The 23,547-nt window shown below is 42.3% G+C and overlaps 2 pseudogenes and 1 gene segment (V, D, J or C); 1 reads left to right on the plus strand and 2 right to left on the minus strand.

The window, feature by feature from the left end:
• The first annotated feature begins 4,486 nt into the window (after nucleotides 1-4,486).
• The window catches only part of LOC132856622 (immunoglobulin kappa constant-like), a 135,162-nt gene continuing 116,101 nt past the window's right edge, over nucleotides 4,487-23,547 (plus strand). Inside the window, 1 exon segment of the C gene segment in view lies at nucleotides 4,487-4,524. Coding sequence covers nucleotides 4,518-4,524 — 7 coding nt within the window.
• On the minus strand, nucleotides 6,714-7,249 carry LOC132857249 (probable non-functional immunoglobulin kappa variable 6D-41; annotated as a pseudogene).
• LOC132857279 (probable non-functional immunoglobulin kappa variable 6D-41) lies at nucleotides 11,219-11,791 on the minus strand (annotated as a pseudogene).

A 23,547-nucleotide genomic window follows, 5' to 3' on the forward strand; every position in this document is an offset into this window, starting at 1 on the left:
CAGCCTTTTACCAGAGTTTCGTACTTTTTAACTTGTATACTCACTCTCTTGCTGAAGTTATTTCCTCACATGGGGACTCTTACACTGCTAAGTTGGTGACACTCAACTTTTATTCTCTTTCCCACCCTCAGATAGCATTGCTTCTGCTCAGGTATCAGCATGTTTGGCGTACAATATCATTATGGATGATAGCAGAATAAGATCAGCTGAAACTCAATCCCAGAAAAACTGAACTGTTGTTCATCCCTGGTGATTCATCCCCACCAGTGTTGTGCTAGTTACTAAGAAATAGTAACTAGTTACAGTTACTAGTTACTTCATTCAAAATGTAACTCAATTACTTTATTGATTACTTACACCAAAAAGTAATGTGTTACTGTTAAAAGTAACTTTTTAGTTACTTTTTTAAAGAACATTCTTTAATGTTCCAATTAATGCCCTTTTATGCATTATGGTCTATACAAACAACAACAAAACTGTTTGTTGATCGGTCCCTGGCTAACAGTCCGGTTAAAATCTAGTCGCTTTCATTTGGCTGGAATGGCTTGGCTCACTTTGAGTGTGTCCACCGACACAGGGTAAGCTTCTAGCTTCATCGAGGCATGTAGTTTCTGGAGGTGCTTAGACAGATTGGAGTTGCTGTTTATCGCAGTAGATAGAACCAGAAAGACACAGCTTACATTTGACTAAAAGGTTTTTAGAATCAATGGAGCAGTCCTCATAGGCTGCTCAGGTACTTATTCAGTCTCTTGACATTTCAAGACTGGACTACTGCAACTCACTGCTTGCAGGTCTACCTATGATTACAATTAGTCCATTTCAAATGATCCAAAATGCTGATGCTTGACTTGTTAAATGAGGTCAGTGGAGAGCAGGGAAAGTGCTATAATTTACAGAACAGTGGGTAATAGAGTGGACAATGGATAAACCAGGACAGGATCCTGCAAGTTAGCCAGTGTCAGGACACCATGAGCACTGAGCAAGCATGTGGCACCTCAAACAGCGAGAAAATATGCAGAATTGAGGACAAACACTAATATCTTTGTTGTTTAACATAGGGCACGTCATCCAGAAATAATTTTTCTCTCTATATAGAGGTGGAGACTCTGCAGTGGCCTAGAAACATTTGGATGTTATTATTACAATTCAAGTTTGTGGGGAATGCTCAGGAAGTGTGTTCAGCGTTATTGTTAGAACAGAGTATGGATTATGAAATCGTTAAATCATCTGTCTTGAGGGCGTATAAACTTGTTCCTGAAACCTATCGGCAAAAATTTCGTAAGCATGCCAAAACCGCCAGCCAAACGTATGTTGAGTTTGTGCGTGAAAAATCTGCTTTGTTTGATAAGAGGTGTGCTGCAAACAAGGTTGTAATTTTGGAACAGTTAAAAGAACTGATACTGTTAGAAGAATTTAAGTCGTGTCTTTCATGTCTATAGTGTTCTATAAAAGTCGCTTCGCTTGCTGATGCTGCCGATTTGGCAAACGAGTTTATGCTTACTCACAGAACTGTTTTTTCTTCTCAAAGGTGTGAGATTTTCGAGATGGTCTCTATGAATACTCACAAAAATCGACGGAAAGCACAAAAAAAGTGTTGCTTTAGCGCATGTACCACCGCAACACTGACAGTTTACTTTTACTTTCGTCCATTGATTCTAAATTTGAACCTTTTATTATGGATGGTACGGTTTCACTTTCTGACATGGGTTTGGATTTTGAATTATTGTGCGCATTAGAGGAGACACTGGAGCCACTCAGTCCTTTATTTTGGAGGGTGTTTTCCTGCTATCGGCTGTATTCGTTATAGTTGCAATTTGTGTGCAGTTGCCAAGGGGTTTCATTTATTTTGGGCAACGATTTAGCTGGTGGGAAGGTTTTCTGTTGGCCTGTGGTAACTGACAACTCAATTTTGAATGAAAATGATGAGCTGTTATGCGAATTTCTCTGTTTTTACTTCTTGTATGGTGACGTGTGCCCAGGCCCAAAAAAATTAAAGATGCTGATGGTCATTTAGACTCATTTATGTGTGGTATTAATCCTGTGTGTGAAAGCAAAGATTTGATCCCCAGTTCTGCAATGGATCCAGACATTCAATTTATTTCTGTAATGAAGAAGGAATGTGTTAAACTACTTGTAGGATGTGACCTCTGAAAGTCAAAATTGGATAGCTTTTAACAGCTTATTTCTTTATTGACAACATGTTAATGCATAAATGGACACCTCCAAACCCATGATGGTTCCAAAGCCATACACAGCCCAAGTTTTAAGTGTTTCCCATGACCATGATCTCTCTGGCTGCTTAGGAGTGAGAAAGACTTTAACCGTGTTTATTGCATTTCTTTTGGCATGGTATGAAGTCAGATGTCAGCAGTTATTGCCATTCTTGTCATGTGTGCCAAGTAGCTGGTAAACCTAATCAGGTTATTCCCACTGCCCCATCCATCCTATACCTGTGATGGGTGAGCCTTTTGAAAGAATTTTAATAGACTGTTTGGGACCCTTCCAAGTCTGGTCATACCTACTTGCTAACCTTTTTTTACCACCTTTGAGTTGCCAAAATGCATCCCAGCAAGTACAACACTCCAAAGTTCAAATTTTATGTCTGCACTTTTCAGAAAGTTTATGACGCAACTGCACATTTACCAAAAAGTATCTAGTGCAAACCACCCTGAATCCCAAGGTGCTTTAGAGAGGATTAATCAGTCATTACAATCTATGCTTTAGACCTACAGTTCCAGTCAGGGATAGGACTGGGATGAAGGGATTCCCTTATTATTATTTGCAATCCCTGATGCAGTGCAAGAGCCTCTTGGGTTCAGCCCAGCTGAATTAGTTTTTGTTCATGCTGTTCGTGGTCCTTTTTTAAGGTGTTATAGGAAGAGTTCTTGTCTCAAAGTTCTATGAAATCTGAAGTCAAGAGCATCCTAGAGTATGTTACGCAGCTTGTGAATTAGCCAAACACTCGCTGGCTGCAACACAGTCCCATTTGTAAATGCGATTTGATAAGAAAGCAGTGGAGCATACATTTCACACAACATGCATACAGGGTTAATCCCACAAAGTGAAAGTGACGTGACATACGGCTAAGTACGGTGACCCATACTCAGAATTCGTTCTCTGCATTGAACACACACCCAGAGCAGTGGGCAGCCATTTATGCTGTGGTGCCCGGGGAGCAGTTGGGGGTTTGGTGCCTTGCACAAGGGCACCTCAGTCGTGGCCGGCCCAAGACTCGAACCCACAACCTTAGGGTTATGAGTCAGACTCTCTAACCATTAGGCCACGACTTCCCGCATGCCATTATGAAAGCAGAAACAGATTATTTGATTGAAAATGGTCTTGCTGTGCCTAGCTGTAGTCTACCTTGCATACTAGTTCCAAAACCTGATAAAAGCTTTCGATTTTGGATAGGTCGGATACGTAGTGCTAAGTTTGTAACAAAGTTGGATCATCTGAAGGGCTATTGGCAGGTACCACTCACCCCATGTGCATCAGAAATTTCTGCATTTAGTACACCAGATAGGTTCCTCCAAAATACTGTCATGGCCTTTTGCCTAAAAAATGCTCCTGCTACATTTCAGCATCTAATGTCTCAGGTCCTAGGTAATGTGGACAACTGTGAGTCCTACCTTGATGATGTGGTTGTTTTTACATATACATGGGGAAGCCATGTGTGCACCTTAATAAAAGTGTTTGCTCACCGGGGAGCAGTTGCCATTATGTCACCTTTCCACCTGTAACTTGATTGCATGATCCTCATATTACACCCCATGCCCTGCCTCTTCCCCGTGATATTGGCTGGATGGGAGTTTCTGGCAGACATTTAAGCTTCGTCAGCGAGAGTTCCTAGAGGAATTCGGTTTTGAAAGGTTGAGTGCTGTGGTTTGTAAAAAAAAACACAATAACGCAGCATGAAACTGAAATATTCTAATAGAAACAATAAGTGTATTAGTATGAACAGATGATTGTAGAGATAAAATATGAAGCAGTGTCTGACCTTGAGTCCAGAGGATCAGTGTCCAGATGAAGACGGGGATCAAAGTCATGGTAACTGTGGGTGAAGTTGCTGTAGCAGCAGCTCTCAGTCATGAAGTGTTAAAGTCACAGCACTATAAACACTCCCAGATCACTGAAGCATGTGCTGCCAATGCAAAGTGTCCTCTAAGTATGGAAACACCTTTACCACATTCCCCCAATCTTACTTTCATTCTCACACTACTACAGACTTATTGTGTGGATTTTACTTCTGGACTCAGATGGAGATTTTCTGGAAAATATTTTTTGGTATAAATATGTTAATTAAACTTGATAGATTTGTTTAATATCTTGGAAATTCTCAGGAGAATCTCATCACTAGTCCATCATTCATTATTCATCATTTATCCTCTAGTCAAAACTTTTAGTCATACAACTGTGTTTTGTAAATTTGACAATTACTGAACTTTGTGTGTGTGTGTGTGTGTGTGTGTGAGTGAATGTAACTGTGGTACACTTTTGGTGCAGGAACCAAACTCTTTATGAAAAGTGTCTTCTTTGTCTAAAAGCTTCATTACTTTATTTAAAAAAAATCCATGAAATTTAATACAAAATAATGATGTGACAAATATAAAGAAATAGTAGTGTGAAGAGGAGAGTAGAGTTTGCTGCGGTTTGGTTTGATGACGTTATCAGAATTGTGTCCTGTTGTATGACGTGCAGACAAAAAATGTACACAATTACACAAGCTAGACATGAAAATAAGAACTATGTGGATGAAATAGGGGGCACGGTGGCTTAGTGGTTAGCACGTTCGCCTTACACCTCCAGGGTTGAGGGTTTGATTCCCACCTCCGCCTTGTGTGTGTGGAGTTTGCATGTTCTCCCCGTGTCTCGGGAGTTTCCTCCGGGTACTCTGGTTTCCTCCCCCAGTCCAAAGACATGCATGGTAGGTTGATTGGCATCTCTGGAAAATTGTCCCTAGTGTGTGACTGAATGAGAGTGTGTGTGTGCCCCACGATGGGTTGGCACTCCGTCCAGGGTGTATCCTGCCTTTAAGCACGATGACGCCTGAGATAGGCACAGGCTCCCCGTGACCTGAGAAGTTTGGATAAGCGGTAGAAAATGAATGGATGAAATAATGATAAAGAAAAATAAATCATACGATATCGGTAATAGAGACCTATTCAAAACCGAAATCTTGTCCATTTTCAGATCCGGTTTCTACAGGGTTTGATCTCTCTGACATGATACACATGTTCTAGATAATAGTCCTAAATTTTAATGTCCTGCAATGAAACTTCCACCTAAATGTATGAGCAGAGCAGGTGATGTTCTACACACTTCTTACTCTCTTCTTAACACTTGCTGTGGATTGAGAACACAGGTCTGTCTGTCAGCCAGCATTGTAGTCTGTTATTTACAGAAATTAATAAGGTTTTTACACCCAGTGCATAAAGACACAACTGTGAAAACTCCAGAAAACAGTGAAAATTACAGCTGACACTCAAATCTCCTGATGACCTTTAGTGAAGTTCTCACACTGATCTCTTTATAACAGCAGGAGAAGAAAGAGCTCATAATTAATCTTTATTTAATTTTGATGAGGATCGTTGCTAGCATAAATTTCCACTGGGACACAGACCCCCATTACTCAATAATTTATTGAATGCTTAATGTATGTACTCTGCATTAATACATATAATAATAAACACAATCAATCATTATACCTTTTTCCCCGACTGCTATCATATGGATGATGGATGGGTGGCGATCAGGTACAGAACATGTAAACTAGCATGAAGGAGGACTGAAGGCTTGTCTGAAAGGAGGCTTAAATGTAAAAGGTGAAGAAGTAAGAATACCTCAGGACTAAGGAGAATAACCAATGGAATAAGATTCATTTCCAAAAGAAACAGCACTAAAAGAATGAAACTGTTTAAGATGAGACAGTACAAGAGGTGTGTGAGAGTGTGAGACACACAGTGTCCCTGAATCCTCTGAACCAGGTCTCAGTCTGAACAAGGAAGTGGAGAGAATGAACACCAGGTTCATTCAGAAACATTTAGAAAGAGTCAGTTTGGACAGGAGGAGTTACACCAGTGACTGAGTCAGAATCCAGAGCAGGACCAGACTGTGACCTGAAACAGACACAAGACAGAGACTGAGGCTGAGACCAGATTAATAACAAGGTCAGAATCAGAGACTGTACTGGGGTAGGATTAGTGATAGACACTGAAAAAAATGTAAAAATTATCGATCAAAGTTTGAGTTATGATAAATAAACAATCTTGAAAACTTTAAATCTATTTATTTTACAGTAGTGTATGAGATGGACTGTGTTCAGTGTGGGGTGAAGATTATTAAGAGATCTCTAATTTGATCTGTGGGTTAGTGTGATATGGTTCTTCTTCTACTCCTCAGAGTGTCATTGTACGCTGGGAGCGTACTTTGTGAACAAGATAGTTTAGATGGAGTTTGGGGCATAAAATGGAAGATAAATAAATGTGATGATCAGATACTTGATGTTTCCAATAGTAAGAGTAAGAACCATGACTGTAGAAAACAACAACATAATGGACTGTGTTCAGTGTGGTGTGATGATTATTAAGAGATCTCTAATGTGAGTTGTGAGTAAGTGTGATGTGGTTCTTCTCCTCCACAGAGTGTCATTGTGTCGTATCACATCCTCCAACTCAGCACCTGCAGTCGCTCCCAGCTGCAGCAGTTCAGTCTCTCTACAATCTGACTGAGGGAGGTTTTTGTACGACTCTATAACACTGTGTGAACAGGTTGATGCTACTGATGTAATGTAAACTCTGACAGTAGTAATCTCCTGCATCTTCAGTCTGGACTCCACTGATGGTCAGCGTGAAATCAGATCCAGATCCACTGCCACTGAAACGAGCTGCAATACCTGACTGTAGCTTATTTACAAATTTAATCAGAAGTTTAGGAGCTTCTCCAGGTTTCTGCTGATACCAGTATAAGTAGTGACCATATGAGCTGTAAGAATACACTGCCTGATTGGGTTCTACAGTTGATGGTGACTGTTTCTCCTGGAAGAACAGATTTCACTGCAGGAGTCTGAGTTACTGTGGCTTGACCTCTGCATTCTGAAAAATACACAATAACGCAGCATGAAACTGAAATATTCTAATAGAAGTGTATTAGTATGAACAGATGATTGTAGAGATAAAATATGAAGCAGTGTCTGACCTTGAGTCCAGAGGATCAGTGTCCAGATGAAGACGGGGATCAAAGTCATGGTAGCTGTGGGTGAAGTTGCTGTAGCAGCAGCTCTCAGTCATTAAGTGTTAAAGTCACAGCACTATAAACACTCCCAGATCACTGAAGCATGTGCTGCCAATGCAAAGTGTCCTCTAAATATGGAAACACATCTGTCAGTTGCTGCAAATATGAATCTGATCATGACATAGAATATATCTATAGACTCTACATGTGAACCTTTTTCACCTTTATTGTGAAACTGCAATATCTTAAAAACTAATTGATAAACAACCAGAAATCTTTAAGGGGAAAAAAGACAAACAAAAATGTAAAATTGTCAGTGACGCGGGGATAAAAATGGACCTAAATGCAGGAAGCTTAACAAAAAACAGGGATTTATTAACATAAAAAACACGAAACAGAGACTAGGAAAAGACGACAGGACAAAACAGAAGACAACAGAGGATTCCGTGCTGCACAAGGCAACGCGGCTCAACTAAATAGTACAAATAATTAATCAGACATGAGGGACAGGTGTGCAGAGGCGGGGAGGAAAAGACAAGGGCGGGGCAGACACGTGAAGGCACATGGCCAAAGTCCGGGCAGAGTCCTGACAAAAATACCCAGTTTGCTTGTGTTTGCACAAACTTCAGAAGCTTTCAGAATCAACCAGTCACATTCAAGCTCATATAAAGTGCTAGTTACTATACACCTGTCATGTATATTGATTAAAGCCATATAATGTATAGCTGTTACTAAAGAATTTCTATAACCAAAGTTTATAAAAACAGGTAAATGATCTCGTTGTTGAAAAATATCAATGAGAATAATGTATACAATTATATGTAGATTGTTTCTATGTTGTAGTGTTACAGCCTAGTTCTTTATTGTAATCAAATGTAGAGATCACATGTAGAGCATCCTGAGCAGCTGCATCACTGTCTGGTTTGGGAACTGCACCATTTCGGATCCCAAGACCCTGCAACAAATAGTGAGGAGAGCTGAGAAGATCATTGGAGTCTCTCTTCCCTCTATCATGGACATTTACACAACATGCTGCAGCCGAAAGGCCAACAGCATTGTGGATAACAACACACACCCCTCACACACACTCTTCACCCTCCTGCCATCTGGAAAAAGGTTCTGTAGCATTCGGCCCTCACGACCAGACAATGTAACAGTTTCTTTACACAAGCCATCAGACGCCTCAATAACTGAACTGTACTGAGCACAATACACACACTCACACACACACACACACACACACACACACACACACACACACACACACACACACAAAATCAACTGTATGGACTGCAATGACCCACACCAAATATCCAATTTACATCCATGTCTACAGCACCATCATATCAAACTGTTAACATGCTGTTTTGCACACTGTTTGTGCTCTTTGCACATGCTGTCTTTCACATTTCAGTCGATTGCTGTTTTGCACAATACTTTACAATACCTCATGTAATTTTAGTATTTCCGCACATGTAATATTGTTTGAACATACAGTATTTACACTGGTTGGCACTGGTATTTGTGTATTGTCTTTTGTGTATTATCTTTTTTTTGTCTTTTGTCCTGAACTGTTTGCAGCAGGTTGCACAGATGCACTTTATGTGGCTAGGATTATTTAGAAGTCCAAAGCTCTGTCTTTGTTTTATGTAGCATCATGGTCCTGGAGAAACATTGTCTCATTTCACTGTGTACTGCAACAGTTATATATGGTTGAAATGACAATAAAATCTTCTTGACTTGACTTGACTTAAAATGTCATGATTCTACACAAAATAGCACTTAATTGCAATTACAGATCTACATGGTCTCACTGGAAAATGATCAATGTCTGTGTGGTTTAATAAATACATATCCCAGATTTAGAACCTACCACAAAGTAAAATCCATTCTTAAATGCTGGAAAAAATATGGTACAAATGAGTCTCTACATAGAGGAGTCAGGTAGCAAAGTGCATTATTCAGGTTTTTAAAGAAAATTCAAATAGAATTTCATACACCTTCCATAATGAACCTGTTGGTCTTATTATGCTTTTTGTTTAAGTATTTTCTCTAACATACTCTGTGGTCTTTTAGGCCCTGGTGGACTTCATTTAACTGCAGAGTGACTGCAAAGTGGTGGTAGGAGAGAGAGTAGCCAGACAACATTGGCTGTTGATGTGTAAGATTTCTCTGGTGGTCAGAAAAAAGAGAAGAGAAAAGATAGAAAAGAAGACCAAGTGGTGGAAGTTGAAAAAGAAAGAATGAGGAATTCAGACATAAGCTGAGACAGGCTTTGGGTGGTCAGGAAGACCTTCCAGATGAATGGAAAACTACAGCAGAAGTGACCAGGGAGACAGGTAGGAGGCTGCTAGGTGTGTCACCTGATAGGATAAAAGAAGATAAAGAAACCTGGTGGAACGAGGACATACAGGACAGAATTCAGAGGATGAGGCTAGCTAAAAAGATGTGGGACGTAGAAAAGAAAGAAGAGAGGATTACAAGGAATCGCAGGGTGGAGTGAAGAGACGTGGCAAAGACCAAACAGAAAGCATACACTGAGTTGTATGCCAGGTTAGACACGAGGGAAGGTGAGAAGGACATGTACAGATTAGCGAGACAGAGAGATAGAGATGGGAAGGATGTGCAATAGATAAGGTTCATAAAAGATAGAAATGAAAAGGTACTAAAAAGAGAGTAGAGTGTGCAGAGAAGATGAAAGGAGTATTTTGAGGAGCTGATGAATGAGGAAAATGAGAGGGAGAGTCGGAAGGAAGACGTGAATATTGTAGAGCAGGAAATAGAAAAGATTAGAAAGGATGAGACGAGGAAGCCTTTGAGTCAAATCGAGAATAGAAAGGCTGTAGGTCCAGATGACATACCTGTGGAGGTGTGGAAGTGTCTTCTTGTTTGTTATGTTGATGGACAGTTTGACAGATGAAGTCAGACAGGAATCATTATGGACAGTGATGTTTGTGGGTGACATTGTTATCTGTAGTGAGAGTATGGAGCAGGTGGAAGAACACCTGGAAATGTGAAGGTCTGCTTTGTAAAGAAGAGGAATTAAAGTCAGTCGTAGTAAGACAGAACGAGAGGGAGGGAAAAAGAAAAGTGAGGATACAGGGGTCTGAGGACAAGAAGGTGCAGGAGTTTAAGTATTTAAAGTCAAATGTCCAGTGTGGCCGGGAGTTTGTAAAAGAGGTGAAGAGTCGAGTACAGCGGGTTAGAGTGGGTGGAGAAAAGTGTCAGGAGTGTTTGTGTGACAGAAGAGTGTCAGCAAGAATCAAAGGAAAGGTGTACAAGACAGTAGTGAGACCGGCTCTGCTATATGGGTTAGAGATTGTCGCAGTGAGGAAAAGACACCAGGCAGAGATGAGGATGTTGAGGTTCTGTTTAGGAGTGACGAGGATGGACAGGATTAGGGACGAGCACATCAGAGGGACAGCTCAGGTTGGCTGTTTTGGGGACAAGGTCAGAGAGACTAGATTGAGATGGTTTGGACATCTACAGAGGATGGAGATGGTTATATTTGTAGAAGGATGTTGGAGATTAAGCTGCCAGGTAAGAGGTCAAGATTAAGGCCAATGAGGAGATATATGGATGTGTTGAAAGAGGAAATAAAGGTAATTCATGGATTACCAAGGATTGAGTTAAGTGGAACAGATGATTCGCTGTGGCTACCGCTAATGGAAAAGCCGAAAGTGGAGAAGGAATGTAAATAAGTGAGCACTTATATCACTGATATTGTATATACTTCAAAGCCAGTAATCATATTTGGTTATTTAAGTTGGCAGATAAAGACCTTCAGGTCTAAACCTAAATCTGTCAGTTTTGAATTTATTTGATGGAAAATAACATAATAAAAACTCAACATTCATATATTCATGATTATTGAGTGATCTTGAGTTAGTGTGATGTGGTTCTTCTCCTCCACAGAGTGTCATTGTGTCGTATCACATCCTCCAACTCAGCACCTGCAGTCGCTCCCAGCTGCAGCAGTTCAGTCTCTCTACAATCTGACTGAGGGAGGTTTTTGTACGACTCTATAACACTGTGTGAACCAGTAGCCAGTGATGCTGTGCCCACTCTGACAGTAGTAATCTCCTGCATCTTCAGTCTGGACTCCACTGATGGTCAGAGTGAAATCAGATCCAGATCCACTGCCACTGAAACGAGCTGGAAAACCTGACTGTCTCTGATTTGCGAGCTTAATCAGGAGTTTAGGAGCTTCTCCAGGTTTCTGCTGATACCAGTGTAAGTAGTGACCAGCAGAGTTACTATACACTGCCGGATTAGTTCTACAGTTGATGGTGACTGTTTCTCCTGGAAGAACAGATTTCACTGCAGGAGTCTGAGTTACTGTGACTTGACCTCTCCATTCTGAAAAATACACAATAACACAGCATGAAACTGAAATATTCTAATAGAAACAATAAGTGTATTAGTATGAACAGATGATTGTAGAGATAAAATATGAAGCAGTGTCTGACCTTGAGTCCAGAGGATCAGTGTCCAGATGAAGACGGGGATCAAAGTCATGGTAGCTGTGGGTGAAGTTGCTGTAGCAGCAGCTCTCAGTCATGAAGTGTTAAAGTCACAGCACTATAAACACTCCCAGATCACTGAAGCATGTGCTGCCAATGCAAAGTGTCCTCTAAGTATGGAAACACCTTTACCACATTCCCCCAATCTTACTGTCATTCTCACACTACCACAGAGTTATTGTGTGGAAAATGCAACTTTATACAAAAAATAAAGTATATTGAAGCAAAATGCAGCATTTCTAATTATTTTTTGTGAATTATTCTTCACTACAGTCAATAAAGTGAAAAGGTGTTATTATTATTCTATCAGGAATTACTGATTTAGGTGAAATATCATTCAGGCTTAAAAAAACCCGTAAGTACATTATTTCTGTAATCCTTGCTGTTATTAGTATTAATAATTGGATATCAGTTTGTGACGGGGTGTAATAAAGAACACAACACACTGGAAGCAACAATGCTTTTCTCAAACTGGGCAAGGCAAGGCAAGGCAAGTTTATTTGTATAGCACATTTCATACACAGAGGTCATTCAAAGTGCTTTACATAGAAATTAGAAAACAGTTTATAAGAGAGAAAAAAATATATATGTAAAAATAAGACATACGATAAAATCATAAAAAAAACAAAAAGCAATTAAATAAAATAAATGTGATTTCAATAAAAACAGTTTAAAATATGTTAAAAATAATAAAACAGGAGTAAAAGTGATTAGGATAAAAAGTGCAGTCAGTGTGAAGCAGCACAGTGATCATTTAGTAAATGCAGCGTTAAACAGATGTGTTTTTAGTCTTGATTTAAAAGTGTCTACTGTTGAAGCACATCTGATCTCTTCTGGAAGCTGATTCCAGCTATAGGTGGCATAATAAGTAAATGCTGACGCACCTTGTTTTGAGTGAACCCTTGGTATCTCTAACTGACCTGATCCTAATGATCTCAGTAGTCTGCTTGGTTTATATTCAGTTAGCATATCTGTAATGTATTTCGGTCCTAAGCCATGAAGTGATTTATAAACGAGTAACAATACTTTAAAATCTATTCTAAATGTAACTGGAAGCAAGTGTAAGGACCTGAGGACTGGAGTGATGTGCTCAGCAGTCAGATTAAACTGGGGTTTAATCTGACTGCTGTTTGTAAGAAGAAAAAGAAAAAGAATACAGCGGAGCAAATTTGCACAGAACCAAAAGTCTAATTAAACAATTTTACAAAAAAAAAAAAAAAAGAATCTACAGTACTATGAATTTGGAGATGACAAGGTTGAGTCTCACTTAGGGCTGGGCGATATGGCCAACAACTGTATCACGATATCAGTGTTTCATATCGGTCGATATCGATAATTATTGAACTTTTTTTATGGCCCATTTAAAATAAGGACCAGGAGAAAAATATATTACATTTAAACATTTTTATTTTAAACTTAACCTTCCTCTGATCAAAATCCCCTCAGTTATTAAGACAGAAATGTCAACAACCAGGAAAACTCAAATAAATAAAATGTAAACATAAGTCTAAAGTCACAATGTACACTTAACAATTATCTCTTAACATTTAAGGTGCAAAATGAAAGAAAATGTAAGAAATGCTTAATAAAGTGTAATAAAATAGTGCAAAGTGTTAAATATAAACATAGAGAAACCTGAGAATTTAGTGCAAGTTTAGTGCTAGGAAGTTAACTACTGTAGCTGTTCACCTTCTGGTGAATAAAGTGTTTTAAAATATGTTCAGTGTTTTGTAAACATAAGTAAAACTGTAATATAACAAACAAACCTGATACAGTACAGTAACATTGTTTGAAATATAAAACCTGCAGAAATATGAAAAACTAACTCAAGATATTCTTAATCTAATCATACTTGAAGTTGAACTATTCAAGTATATTTTTGTAGACTTATAATTAGGGCTGTAGCTATCGAATATTTTAGTAATTGATTATTCTACCAAAAATTTCATCGATTATTCAAGTAATCTGATAAAATGTATTTTTGTATTAAATATACAAGGGAAAATAAGACGGGTCTCTTAAAATGAATAACTAATTGGTTTCCTTTTTTAGAAAAATTAACTTTTATTTTTTAAATGCATAGTATGCAATGCATACAACAATATTTTCTATCAAAAATAAACATTTAGATACTCATTGTTTCTCTGTCTGTACTTGTACTGTGAACAATGACAAAGTTGACTGAGAAGAATTAAGTACATTTAAATGTCATACATTCTGGGTTTTAAATGAACCCTTTTCTGAGATGCGAAAACAAAAAAATAAATTATAAAAGTATCAAAACTAAGGCATACTTTAAAACAAATAGTAATAATAATTCAAAAATACTGCCTTTAAGTCATGCAACTTAACTTTCAGAACTAAAAGATTCTAAATCTACAGCTCAGGCATAACAAACCTTTACTGTCTAATTTGGAATGCTTTGTGGTATTTAAGAGGCAAAAAACATGGACCTAGAGGCCATGCATGGTTTCACACCGAGTGCTTTAAGCATATACTGTATATATTAATCAGAATGTAAAAGTCTCTCTCTCTCTCAACATGTGTGCTTTAAAAGTATTTAAAGGAGTATGTGATTGCAACGAAAAAAAGTATCAACATGCTCAGAACTGAGGCTTGCCCTGCGCTTTGAAGCAATGTTTCCTGCTGCTGAAAACAGACGCTGATTGTGTCCCAAACCTTGGACATTTTCTGTCGTTTTCTCCTGTTTGTTTCTTCTCTTTGCCCATTGACATTGTTATCGCGCCCTTCCATTTTTCAGCCTGCCCGCGCCCTCAAATCAAAAGACTGCTAACTCCTCGTGTCTCCTTCCGCTTTTACGTAAGCGCGTTGTCACACACACACACGCCCACACACACACAAAATAATTGCACAAGAACATGAAGTGAGCTTTAAAATGAATTAAAAGAGGCTTCGAGGCAGAGGAATTTCATTCACTCATTCATCTTCTACCGCTTATCTGAACTACCTCGGGTCACGGGGAGTACACCCTGGACGGAGTGCCAACCCATCGCAGGGCACACACACACTCATTCACTCACGCAATACGGACAATGTTCCAGAGATGCCAATCAACCTACCATGCATGTCTTTGGACCCGGGGAGGAAACCGGAGTACCCGGAGGAAACCCCTGAGGCACTGGGAGAAAACACACACACACACACACACACACAAACTTCAGAAGCTTTCAGAATCAACCAGTCACATTCAAGCTCATATAAAGTGCTAGTTACTATACACCTGTCATGTATATTGATTAAAGCCATATAATGTATAGCTGTTACTAAAGAATTTCTATAACCAAAGTTTATAAAAACAGGTAAATGATCTCGTTGTTGAAAAATATCAAGCAGGATTAATATCAACCCAGAGGTCTGCAACAACATTAAAATAACTGCAATAAATTCTGTTTGCGCCATAAATGTGACATCGATTTTCTGAATTCTTCATATCTCTGAGCTACAATGCAGGGTGGCCAGTCAGACACCAATTTTGACCAATTATGCTTCCTTTTAAGAGAAGGAGCATTAAACCACATATACAGAAATGGGCATAATGTATACAATTATATGTAGATTGTTTCTATGTTGTAGTGTTACAGCCTAGTTCTTTATTGTAATCAAATGTAGAGATCACATGTAGAGATCGTCAAGAGCACCAAATATTTTGGTGTTCATCTAGTGGAGAACTTCACCTGGTCACTTAACACCAGCTCTATCACCAAGAAAGCCTAGGAGCATCTCTACTTCTTACAGAGTCTGAGAAAAGCCCATCTCCCTCCCCCCATCCTGACTACTTTTTACAGAGGGACCATTGAGAGCATCCTGAGCAGCTGCATCACTGTCTGGTTTGGGAACTGCACCATCTCGGATCGCAAGACCCTGCAGCGGATAGTGAGGACAGCTGAGAAGATCATTGGAGTCTCTCTTCCCTCTATCATGGACATTTATGCTGCATCCGCAAGGCCAACAGCATTGTGGATAACAACACACACCCCTCACACACACTCTTCACCCTCCTGCCATCTGGAAAAAGGTACTGTAGCATTCGGCCCTCACGACCAGACAATGTAACAATTTCTTTCCACAAGCCATCAGACGCCTCAATAACTGAACTGAACAGTTCCGAGCAGAACACACACACACACACACACACACACACACAATCAACTGTTTGGACTGCAATGACCCACACAAAATATCCAATTTACATCCATGTCTACAGCACCATCATATCAAACTGTTAACATGCTGTTTTGCACACTGTTAGTGCTTTTGTATATGCTGTTCCCTTTTGAGGGAACTCAACGCTGCCTCCGTGCTGACGCTATGGGAACGCTTCTGTGAGGAAGTTGTGTCTGAAGCTCTGTGTGCACACACGCCATTTTAATGGCTCGGGAAGGACATATAAGGGCATCTACGTCACACTACTCCAGCTTCTTTGTCTTCAGGAAGCGCTCTGTGTATGTGTGTCAATTGTTTGTCCCGTCTGTCTAGTACAGGGAGAGAAAAATATATATTTTAGGGAAAGCTAGGCGAGGAAAAATATTATTTTGCAAGCTAAGCATTTTAAGAGATGCGTGCATCCGTGCCCCCGCTTTATCATGGGGGACGACACATACTCTCTTTGCGTTGTTTGTTTGGGAGAAGAGCATGCGTGGTCGGCGCTCGAGGGAGCCGGCTGCGTGCATTGTGAGGGATTCCCTCGGCGTATTCTCCGATCCTGCCTAGCTGAGTTAGCGGAAACGGAGCAAGAGACGGGTTCCCTTTCTCTTTCCCTCTCCCCTAACTCCCTTCGCTCGGTTTCGGTTTCAGGAGCTCGCGCTGCGATTTCTCCCGACCCGGAAGTGAGCATGCCGCTTTCCATGTCGAGCTCTGAGGAGCTTGATGTGGGCGTGGAGGAGCTTCCCCCCTCCGAACAGCCGACAAAATCAGCTGCGTTCGAGGAGCTCCTTGAGGCGGTGAAGCGCGCTGTGTCTAGATTAAAATTAGATTGGCCGGAAGAGGAAGTTAGTGTCGTCCATTCTAAGCTAGACGACCACTTTCTGAGTTCAGGCCACAGGCCACCTTCACGCAGGCGGCTGCCATTTTTCACAGACCTCCATGCTGAGGTGTCGAGGTCGTGGAAAAGTCCATTTTCAGCGCGTGTTTTTTCCCCTGCCATATCTGACTTTTCAGCCATTATAGGGCTTGAAAGCCATGGGTATGGGGCGATGCCTAGGATTGAAGAGACGCTTGCGGGCTATCTTTCACCTACATCAACCGCATGGGGGAAGCTTGCCCATCCATCCAAGCCATGTAGAACCACTTCAGCCCTTGTGGGTAAGGCCTATGCGGCAACAGGCCAAGCATGTGCGGCCCTGCACACCATGGCGGTTTTGCAGGCCTACCAAGCTGACCTGCTTACAGACCTCCACAGTGGCGAGGGATTAGAACCTCAGGTGGTGTCTGAGCTCCGCCGAGCCACTGACATTGCGCTCCGTGGCACAAAGCAGACGGCCCGCACCATAGGCCGTTCAATGGCTGCGCTTGTTGCCACGGAGAGGCACCTGCGGCTCACTTTAACTGACATCAAAGATGAGGATAAGTCCTCTCTCCTGGACGCCCTGGTTTCACCTCAGGGCTTGTTTGGTGACGCAGTGAGTACTTTGTGGAGGCAAGTGAGTATCAGTGAGTATCAGGAGGCAAGATGCCAGTCGGCAGCGTTCAGAGAGTTTCTCCCCCGCCGCGGCGAGCAGCCTGGGCCATATTCCAGCTGCACTCAACCTCCTCTTAGCTCACTCAGGGCAGTAAAAAGGGTTAGTGTGGGTGCCCCTGCCCCCAGGTCTAAGACTAGGGAGGCCGGTCGGTATACCCGGGCTCAGTCCCTTCAGGTAAGAGGGGACCTTAGGTCCGTCATCTCGGCCAGGCAGGCTACAAAGGAGCCCTGATGCTCGAGGGCTGGGGTTCCTAGGAGCATCCTATTCAGGAAGGCCCCCTCTACTGCCTGCCCCGCCGCTTCGGGGAGCAGTAGGGTCTGTGCCCGCTCCTCTTCCTTGCACAGAGCTCCCTGCGTTGGCACCTGCCAGTTTCAGGGCACTCGGGAGGTCTGCACGAGGTTGACACCACTATCAGACAGCCAGGCAGCCTGGAACCTTCTGCCAGGTGTGTCTCAGTGGGTTCTGGATACTGTAGGAAAAGGCTACAGCATCCGGTTCTCCTCCCGTCCTCCGCGCCTTCCAAGGTGTGCTGCCCACGATTGTTGGCAGGCACCAGGCGGTGCTCCAAGAGGAACGTCTCTCACTCCTGAGGAAAGGGGCCTTAGAGCTTTTTACCCTCCCAGAGCGGGACTCCGGCTTCTACAGCTGATATTTTGTTGTCCCCAAGAAGGACGGGGGCTGTGTCCAATTTGGACCTCCGGGCTCTGAACTGTACTCTGAAGACGTACAAGTTCGGGATGCTTACGCTCAAGGTTATCGTGTCCCAGATCAGGTCCAAAGACTGATTGGTGACGATCGACCTTGTGGACGCTTATTTTCGCACAGGTGTCCTACCAGAGCCCAGGAAGTTCCTCAGGTGTTCTTGTGTTCTTCCTTTTGGCCTAGCCCTTTTCACCACGCACGTCAACAAGGTGCATGGACGCTACCCGGGCACTGTTTTGTCTCCGGGGCATCAATGTACTGAATTACCTGGTCGACTGGCTCATTCTGGCGCAGTCGAAGGCTATGGCGGCCAGTCATTGAGATTCTGTGCTTGCCCATATGAGGTCTCTAGACCTCAGATTGGACCCAGATTAGTGTGTGCTTTCTCCTTTTTAGAGAACCACCTTTCTGGGGCTAGTTTGGGACTCCCCCACGATGCGGGCACATCTGTCTCCCGCTTGGGTGGCTTCCATCTTGCCAGCAGTGAAAGCTATTTGGCTAGGCCAAGGCCTCTCTGTTGCCGAGGCGCAAAGGGTGCTCGGCCTCATGTTGGAAGCAGTCAACATTATCCCTTTGGGTCTGCTTCACATGAGGCCACTCCAGCTCTGGCTCAGGGGTTCGGGCTTTCATCCTCGCAGACATCCCCTGAGGGTTATAAGGGTTATGCGCTGTGGGCTTCGTACCCTTCTTATGTGGTACGACCCCGGTTTCTGGCCTTGGGTCCCACTCTAGGGGCGTGTCACTGTCGCAGGACTCTTTCGATGGACGCCTCACTTTCGGGCTGGGGAGCGGCCTAGGATGGCCGTCCTGCCCAGGGTCTATGGGAGGGCCCTTATCTCTTGTGGCACATAAACTGCCTGGAGATGAGGGCTGTGTTTCTAACACTTCCTTCCACACCTCAGGGGCTGCCATGTCTTAGTACGGACAGAAGGCACTGCAGTGGTTCCCCATATCAATCTTCAGGGAGGTCTGCGTTTGTGCCCCCGTTTCAGGTTGGCACAGCAGATTCTGCTCTGAGCAGAGACCAGGTTCCTTTCGTGAAGAGCGATTTTCATCCCAGGGAATGTAAATCGGGAGGCAGACATTCTGTCGAGGCAGGTGCTGAGGCCCGGGGAGTGACGTCTCCACCCCCACACGGTGGAGCGAAATTGGTATGGACGAGTGGCTCCGTCCGTACTGGTGGCCGAGGCTCGTCCGTACACCTTCCCCCCGGTAGCTCTGCTCCCGCAAGTCCTAGCCAGAGTTTGCCACGACCTACTCCTATTTGCCCCTCGATGGCCCTCTCCAGTTTGATTCATGGTCCTAGCCTCCCTCCTGAACAGCACTCCAAGGAGGTTCCCGTCAGGGAGGATCTCCTCTCTCAGGGGCAGGGGTAATCCTATACCCCCGCCCCAAGATGGGGAAGCTTCGGGTCTGGCCCCCGAGGGGGACCAGTTCCTAGAGGCAGCCCTCTCATCTGAGGTGACTGAGTCTCTACTGAATGCTAGGGCTCCCGCCATTAGGAAGCTATATGCTCTGAAGTGGAGGCTTTTTCGCCTCTGGTGATGAACACTGTCAGGATCCAGTTCACTGCCTGGTCGGTACAGTGCTGGAGTTCCTGCAGTCTTGCTTTTCTCGGGGCCTGTCCCCCTCTACTTTGAAGGTGTACGTGGCCGCCATCACTGCGAATCATGAGCCTGACCTCAGGGCCTCCTTGGGTAGGCACCCTCTGGTCTCTCGCTTTCTGTGTGGTGTCAGGCAGCTGAGGCATTCCTGCAGACTGCGCCTTTCTTCCTGGGACCTCTCTGTGGTCCTGGAGGGGCTGCTGGAAGCCCCCTTTGAGCCCATGTAGTCAGCCTCTGAGACGTTTTTCTGACCCTGAAGTTGGCTCTGCTCCTAGCCTTGGCCTCTCTAGAGAGAGTGGGGGATTTGCAGGCTTTGTCGATCGCCCCCGCCTGCCTAGAATTTTCCCCTGGCATGGCCAAGGCTATTCTGCACCCTGGGGCAGGATATGTCCCTAAGGTGCCCAGGATGGCTGGCTGTCCAGTCATACTGCTGGCCTACTGTCCCCCGCCCCATGAGTCGGCGGAACAGGAGAGGCTGCATTTGCTTTGCCCACTGAGGGCCTTGAGGACTTATGTCCACCGCTCTAGCTCGTGGAGTAACTCCTCCGCCCTTTTTGTCTGTCCTGGGCCGGAATAAGGGTAATCCAGTTTCCAAGCAGCGCCTGTTGTACTGGGTAGTGGAGGCCACTTGCTCAGGCCTATGAGGTGCGCGGTCTTGCCTCGCCTCTCGGCATCAGGACTAACTCCGCTAGGGGTATTGCCATATCCAGTGCCTTGGCCAGGGGTGTTCCCTTTGAAGATGCTTGTGTTATCTTTCTCCTGGAAGAACATATTTCACTGCAGGAGTCTGAATTACTGTGACTTGACCTCTGCATTCTGAAAAATACACAATAACGCAGCATGAAACTGAAATATTCTAATAGAAACAATAAGTGTATTAGTATGAACAGATGATTGTAGAGATAAAATATGAAGCAGTGTCTGACCTTGAGTCCAGAGGATCAGTGTCCAGATGAAGACGGGGATCAAAGTCATGGTAGCTGTGGGTGAAGTTGCTGTAGCAGCAGCTCTCAGTCATGAAGTGTTAAAGTCACAGCACTATAAACACTCCCAGATCACTGAAGCATGTGCTGCCAATGCAAAGTGTCCTCTAAGTATGGAAACACCTTTACCACATTCCCCCAATCTTACTGTCATTCTCACACTACTACAAAGTTATTGTGTGGATTTGTATTTGGAGATGTAGAAGTGAGCAGCATTAAAAAGTTATCCTTTACTATCTTTATGTGTCATGTATATTGTGTTTCTGACTGTAGAGATGAATCTCATCACTAATCCATCATTCAGTGTTATTTCTCCTCCAGTCTTCTGCAGTGTGTACAGTACACTGTGCTCCAGAGTCAGACGTTTTTACTGAAACATCACTGAGTTTAAACAGCAGAGAGACAAAGTAAACTAAATAATGAAGAAATCTTTAATCCTACAGTTGTGTTCTGTAAATATAACAACAATTACTGAACTGTGTGTGTGTGTGTGTGTGTGTGTGTGTGTGAGTGGGTGTGTGTGTGTGTGTGTGTTTGTGTTCACTGTAGTGTGACAGAGGTTTTTGTACGACGGCTTCATAGGAATGTATCACTGTGGTGGACTTTTGGTGGAGGAACAAAACTGTCTGTGGGCCGTAAGTAACCTGTTTACTAATGACTGAAATGGAGTGTGTTCAGATTAATGACTGAAATGGAGTGTGTTCAGATTAATGACTGAAATGGAGTGTGTTCAGATTAATGACTGAAATGGAGTGTGTTTAGATTAATGACTGAAATGGAGTGTGTTCAGATTAATGACTGAAATGGAGTGTGTTCAGATTAATGACTGAAATGGAGTGTGTTCAGATTAATGACTGAAATGGAGTGTGTTCAGATTAATGACTGAAATGGAGTGTGTTCAGATTAATGACTGAAATGGAGTGTGTTCAGATTAATGACTGAAATGGAGTGTGTTCAGATTCATGTTAAAATGTGTAAAATATATAGTTTATAGCGACTTTTTCTTCAAATTCACTTTTAGGGAATGTGATGTTTGTATAAAATCATTTTGTTTCTCAAATTTCTCTTATTTTAGAAGTTTTATAAAATGTGTCTGACTTTAGTGATAATAGCTCGTTCTAACTGAAATAACATTTATATAATTGTTTGTGCAAATGACTGTAACAGAGTTTCACTGAATTATTCTAGTTACATTTAATATCTCAGAGACTGTGACTCTATAAACAGATGTCCTGAAGACTAGAAGCAATTTATTTTAATAATAAATATGATGTCATTTAAAAATGTTTTAGATATAATTTATAATATCTATTAAATATTTCTTATTGAATATATAGTATAAATATTTTAAAATTTTCACTGTTCACAATAATATAAATCATTATAGCTGTAAAATGTAAAATTATTTGAATTGAATGTGAAACGTTTGTGATGCTCCACTGATCTCAGTTCTGCTCTGTAAGATATAAAGGGAAGTGAAACACACACAGTGAGCTGAAACAAAGCCTGAGTGACTGACAGCTGTCCATTCCTGTCTCACCTCTGTGTGTGTGTGTGTGTGTGTGTGTGTGTGTGTGTGTGTGTGTGTAGGTGACACCCAGCCCAGTGTGACTGTGCTGCCCCCCTCCAGTGCGGAGCTGCAGCAGGAGAAGGTCACACTCGTGTGTGTGGCCTACAAGGGCTTCCCCTCGGACTGGAAGTTGAGCTGGAAGGTTGACGGCAACAGCTGGAGCTCGGGGGAGAGCCGCAGCGCCTCCGTTCTGAACGCGGACGGCCTCTACAGCTGGAGCAGCACGCTGAGCCTCCACCCGGATCAGTGGAGGAACAAGGTGGTGACCTGTGAGGCCTCCAAAGACAACCAACCTACTGTGGTGAGCACAGTGAACACAGAGCAGTGCTCAGAGCTGTGAGCTAACACACACTTTACTCAGCTCACCTTCTACTGCTTCACTGTGTGCTACATGTGGCCTTTACTGCTCAAATCATCCACTCTCATCATTTCATTTGTCTTATTAACATGTGAGCTCACACACTCCTCACTTTAACTCTTCTTCTTAATTATCACCTAAATATGTGTTAAGTGTGTGGATCGCTGCAACATCCTGCTTTGAATTATTAATAAAAGCTTTTGAATCAGTAAACACGACTGTTTTACATTGTTGATTATACACATCATACACAAATCACCAAGGAATCTGTCTCAGTATCTGCTGTAGAACCTGATTATTCATGAGAAAGACACCTGATAATAATAATAATAATAATAATAATAATAATAATAATAATAATAATAATAATAATAATAATATAGCAAATTTAACTGATGTTACTTCTGTAATAATACTTCATAATGTTATTGGGACATTAGTTTTGAACAATAGTCTTACAGCAGGTTAATTTTCACTGAAAATTCTTGTAAAATTCTTTGTTATCTGTAATGATCCAGAACTAACTCATTCAAAAAGTACATTGAATATAATAATGGATTGCTTCACAATACTATTAGAACATGAAAGTGTAACTATCTTCTAAGTAAAAAGGTTGCAATGTTGTAGGAACATCTACAGAAACTTTATATAAAAACCTTTCTTAGAAGTCACAGAGCATCAGATTAAATATCCCAGGAGAGGAAACATTCTGCTAACCGAATATTAATGTTTTTCCTTCACATTCACACCACTGACCCTCACCTAACTTACATTTACACCACTGACCCTCACCTAACTTACATTTACACCACTGACCCTCACCTAACTTACATTTACACCACTGACCCTCACCTAACTTACATTTACACCACTGACCC

Source organism: Tachysurus vachellii, chromosome 14 (genome assembly GCF_030014155.1).
Source record: "Tachysurus vachellii isolate PV-2020 chromosome 14, HZAU_Pvac_v1, whole genome shotgun sequence".
Taxonomy (NCBI): Eukaryota; Metazoa; Chordata; class Actinopteri; order Siluriformes; family Bagridae; genus Tachysurus; species Tachysurus vachellii.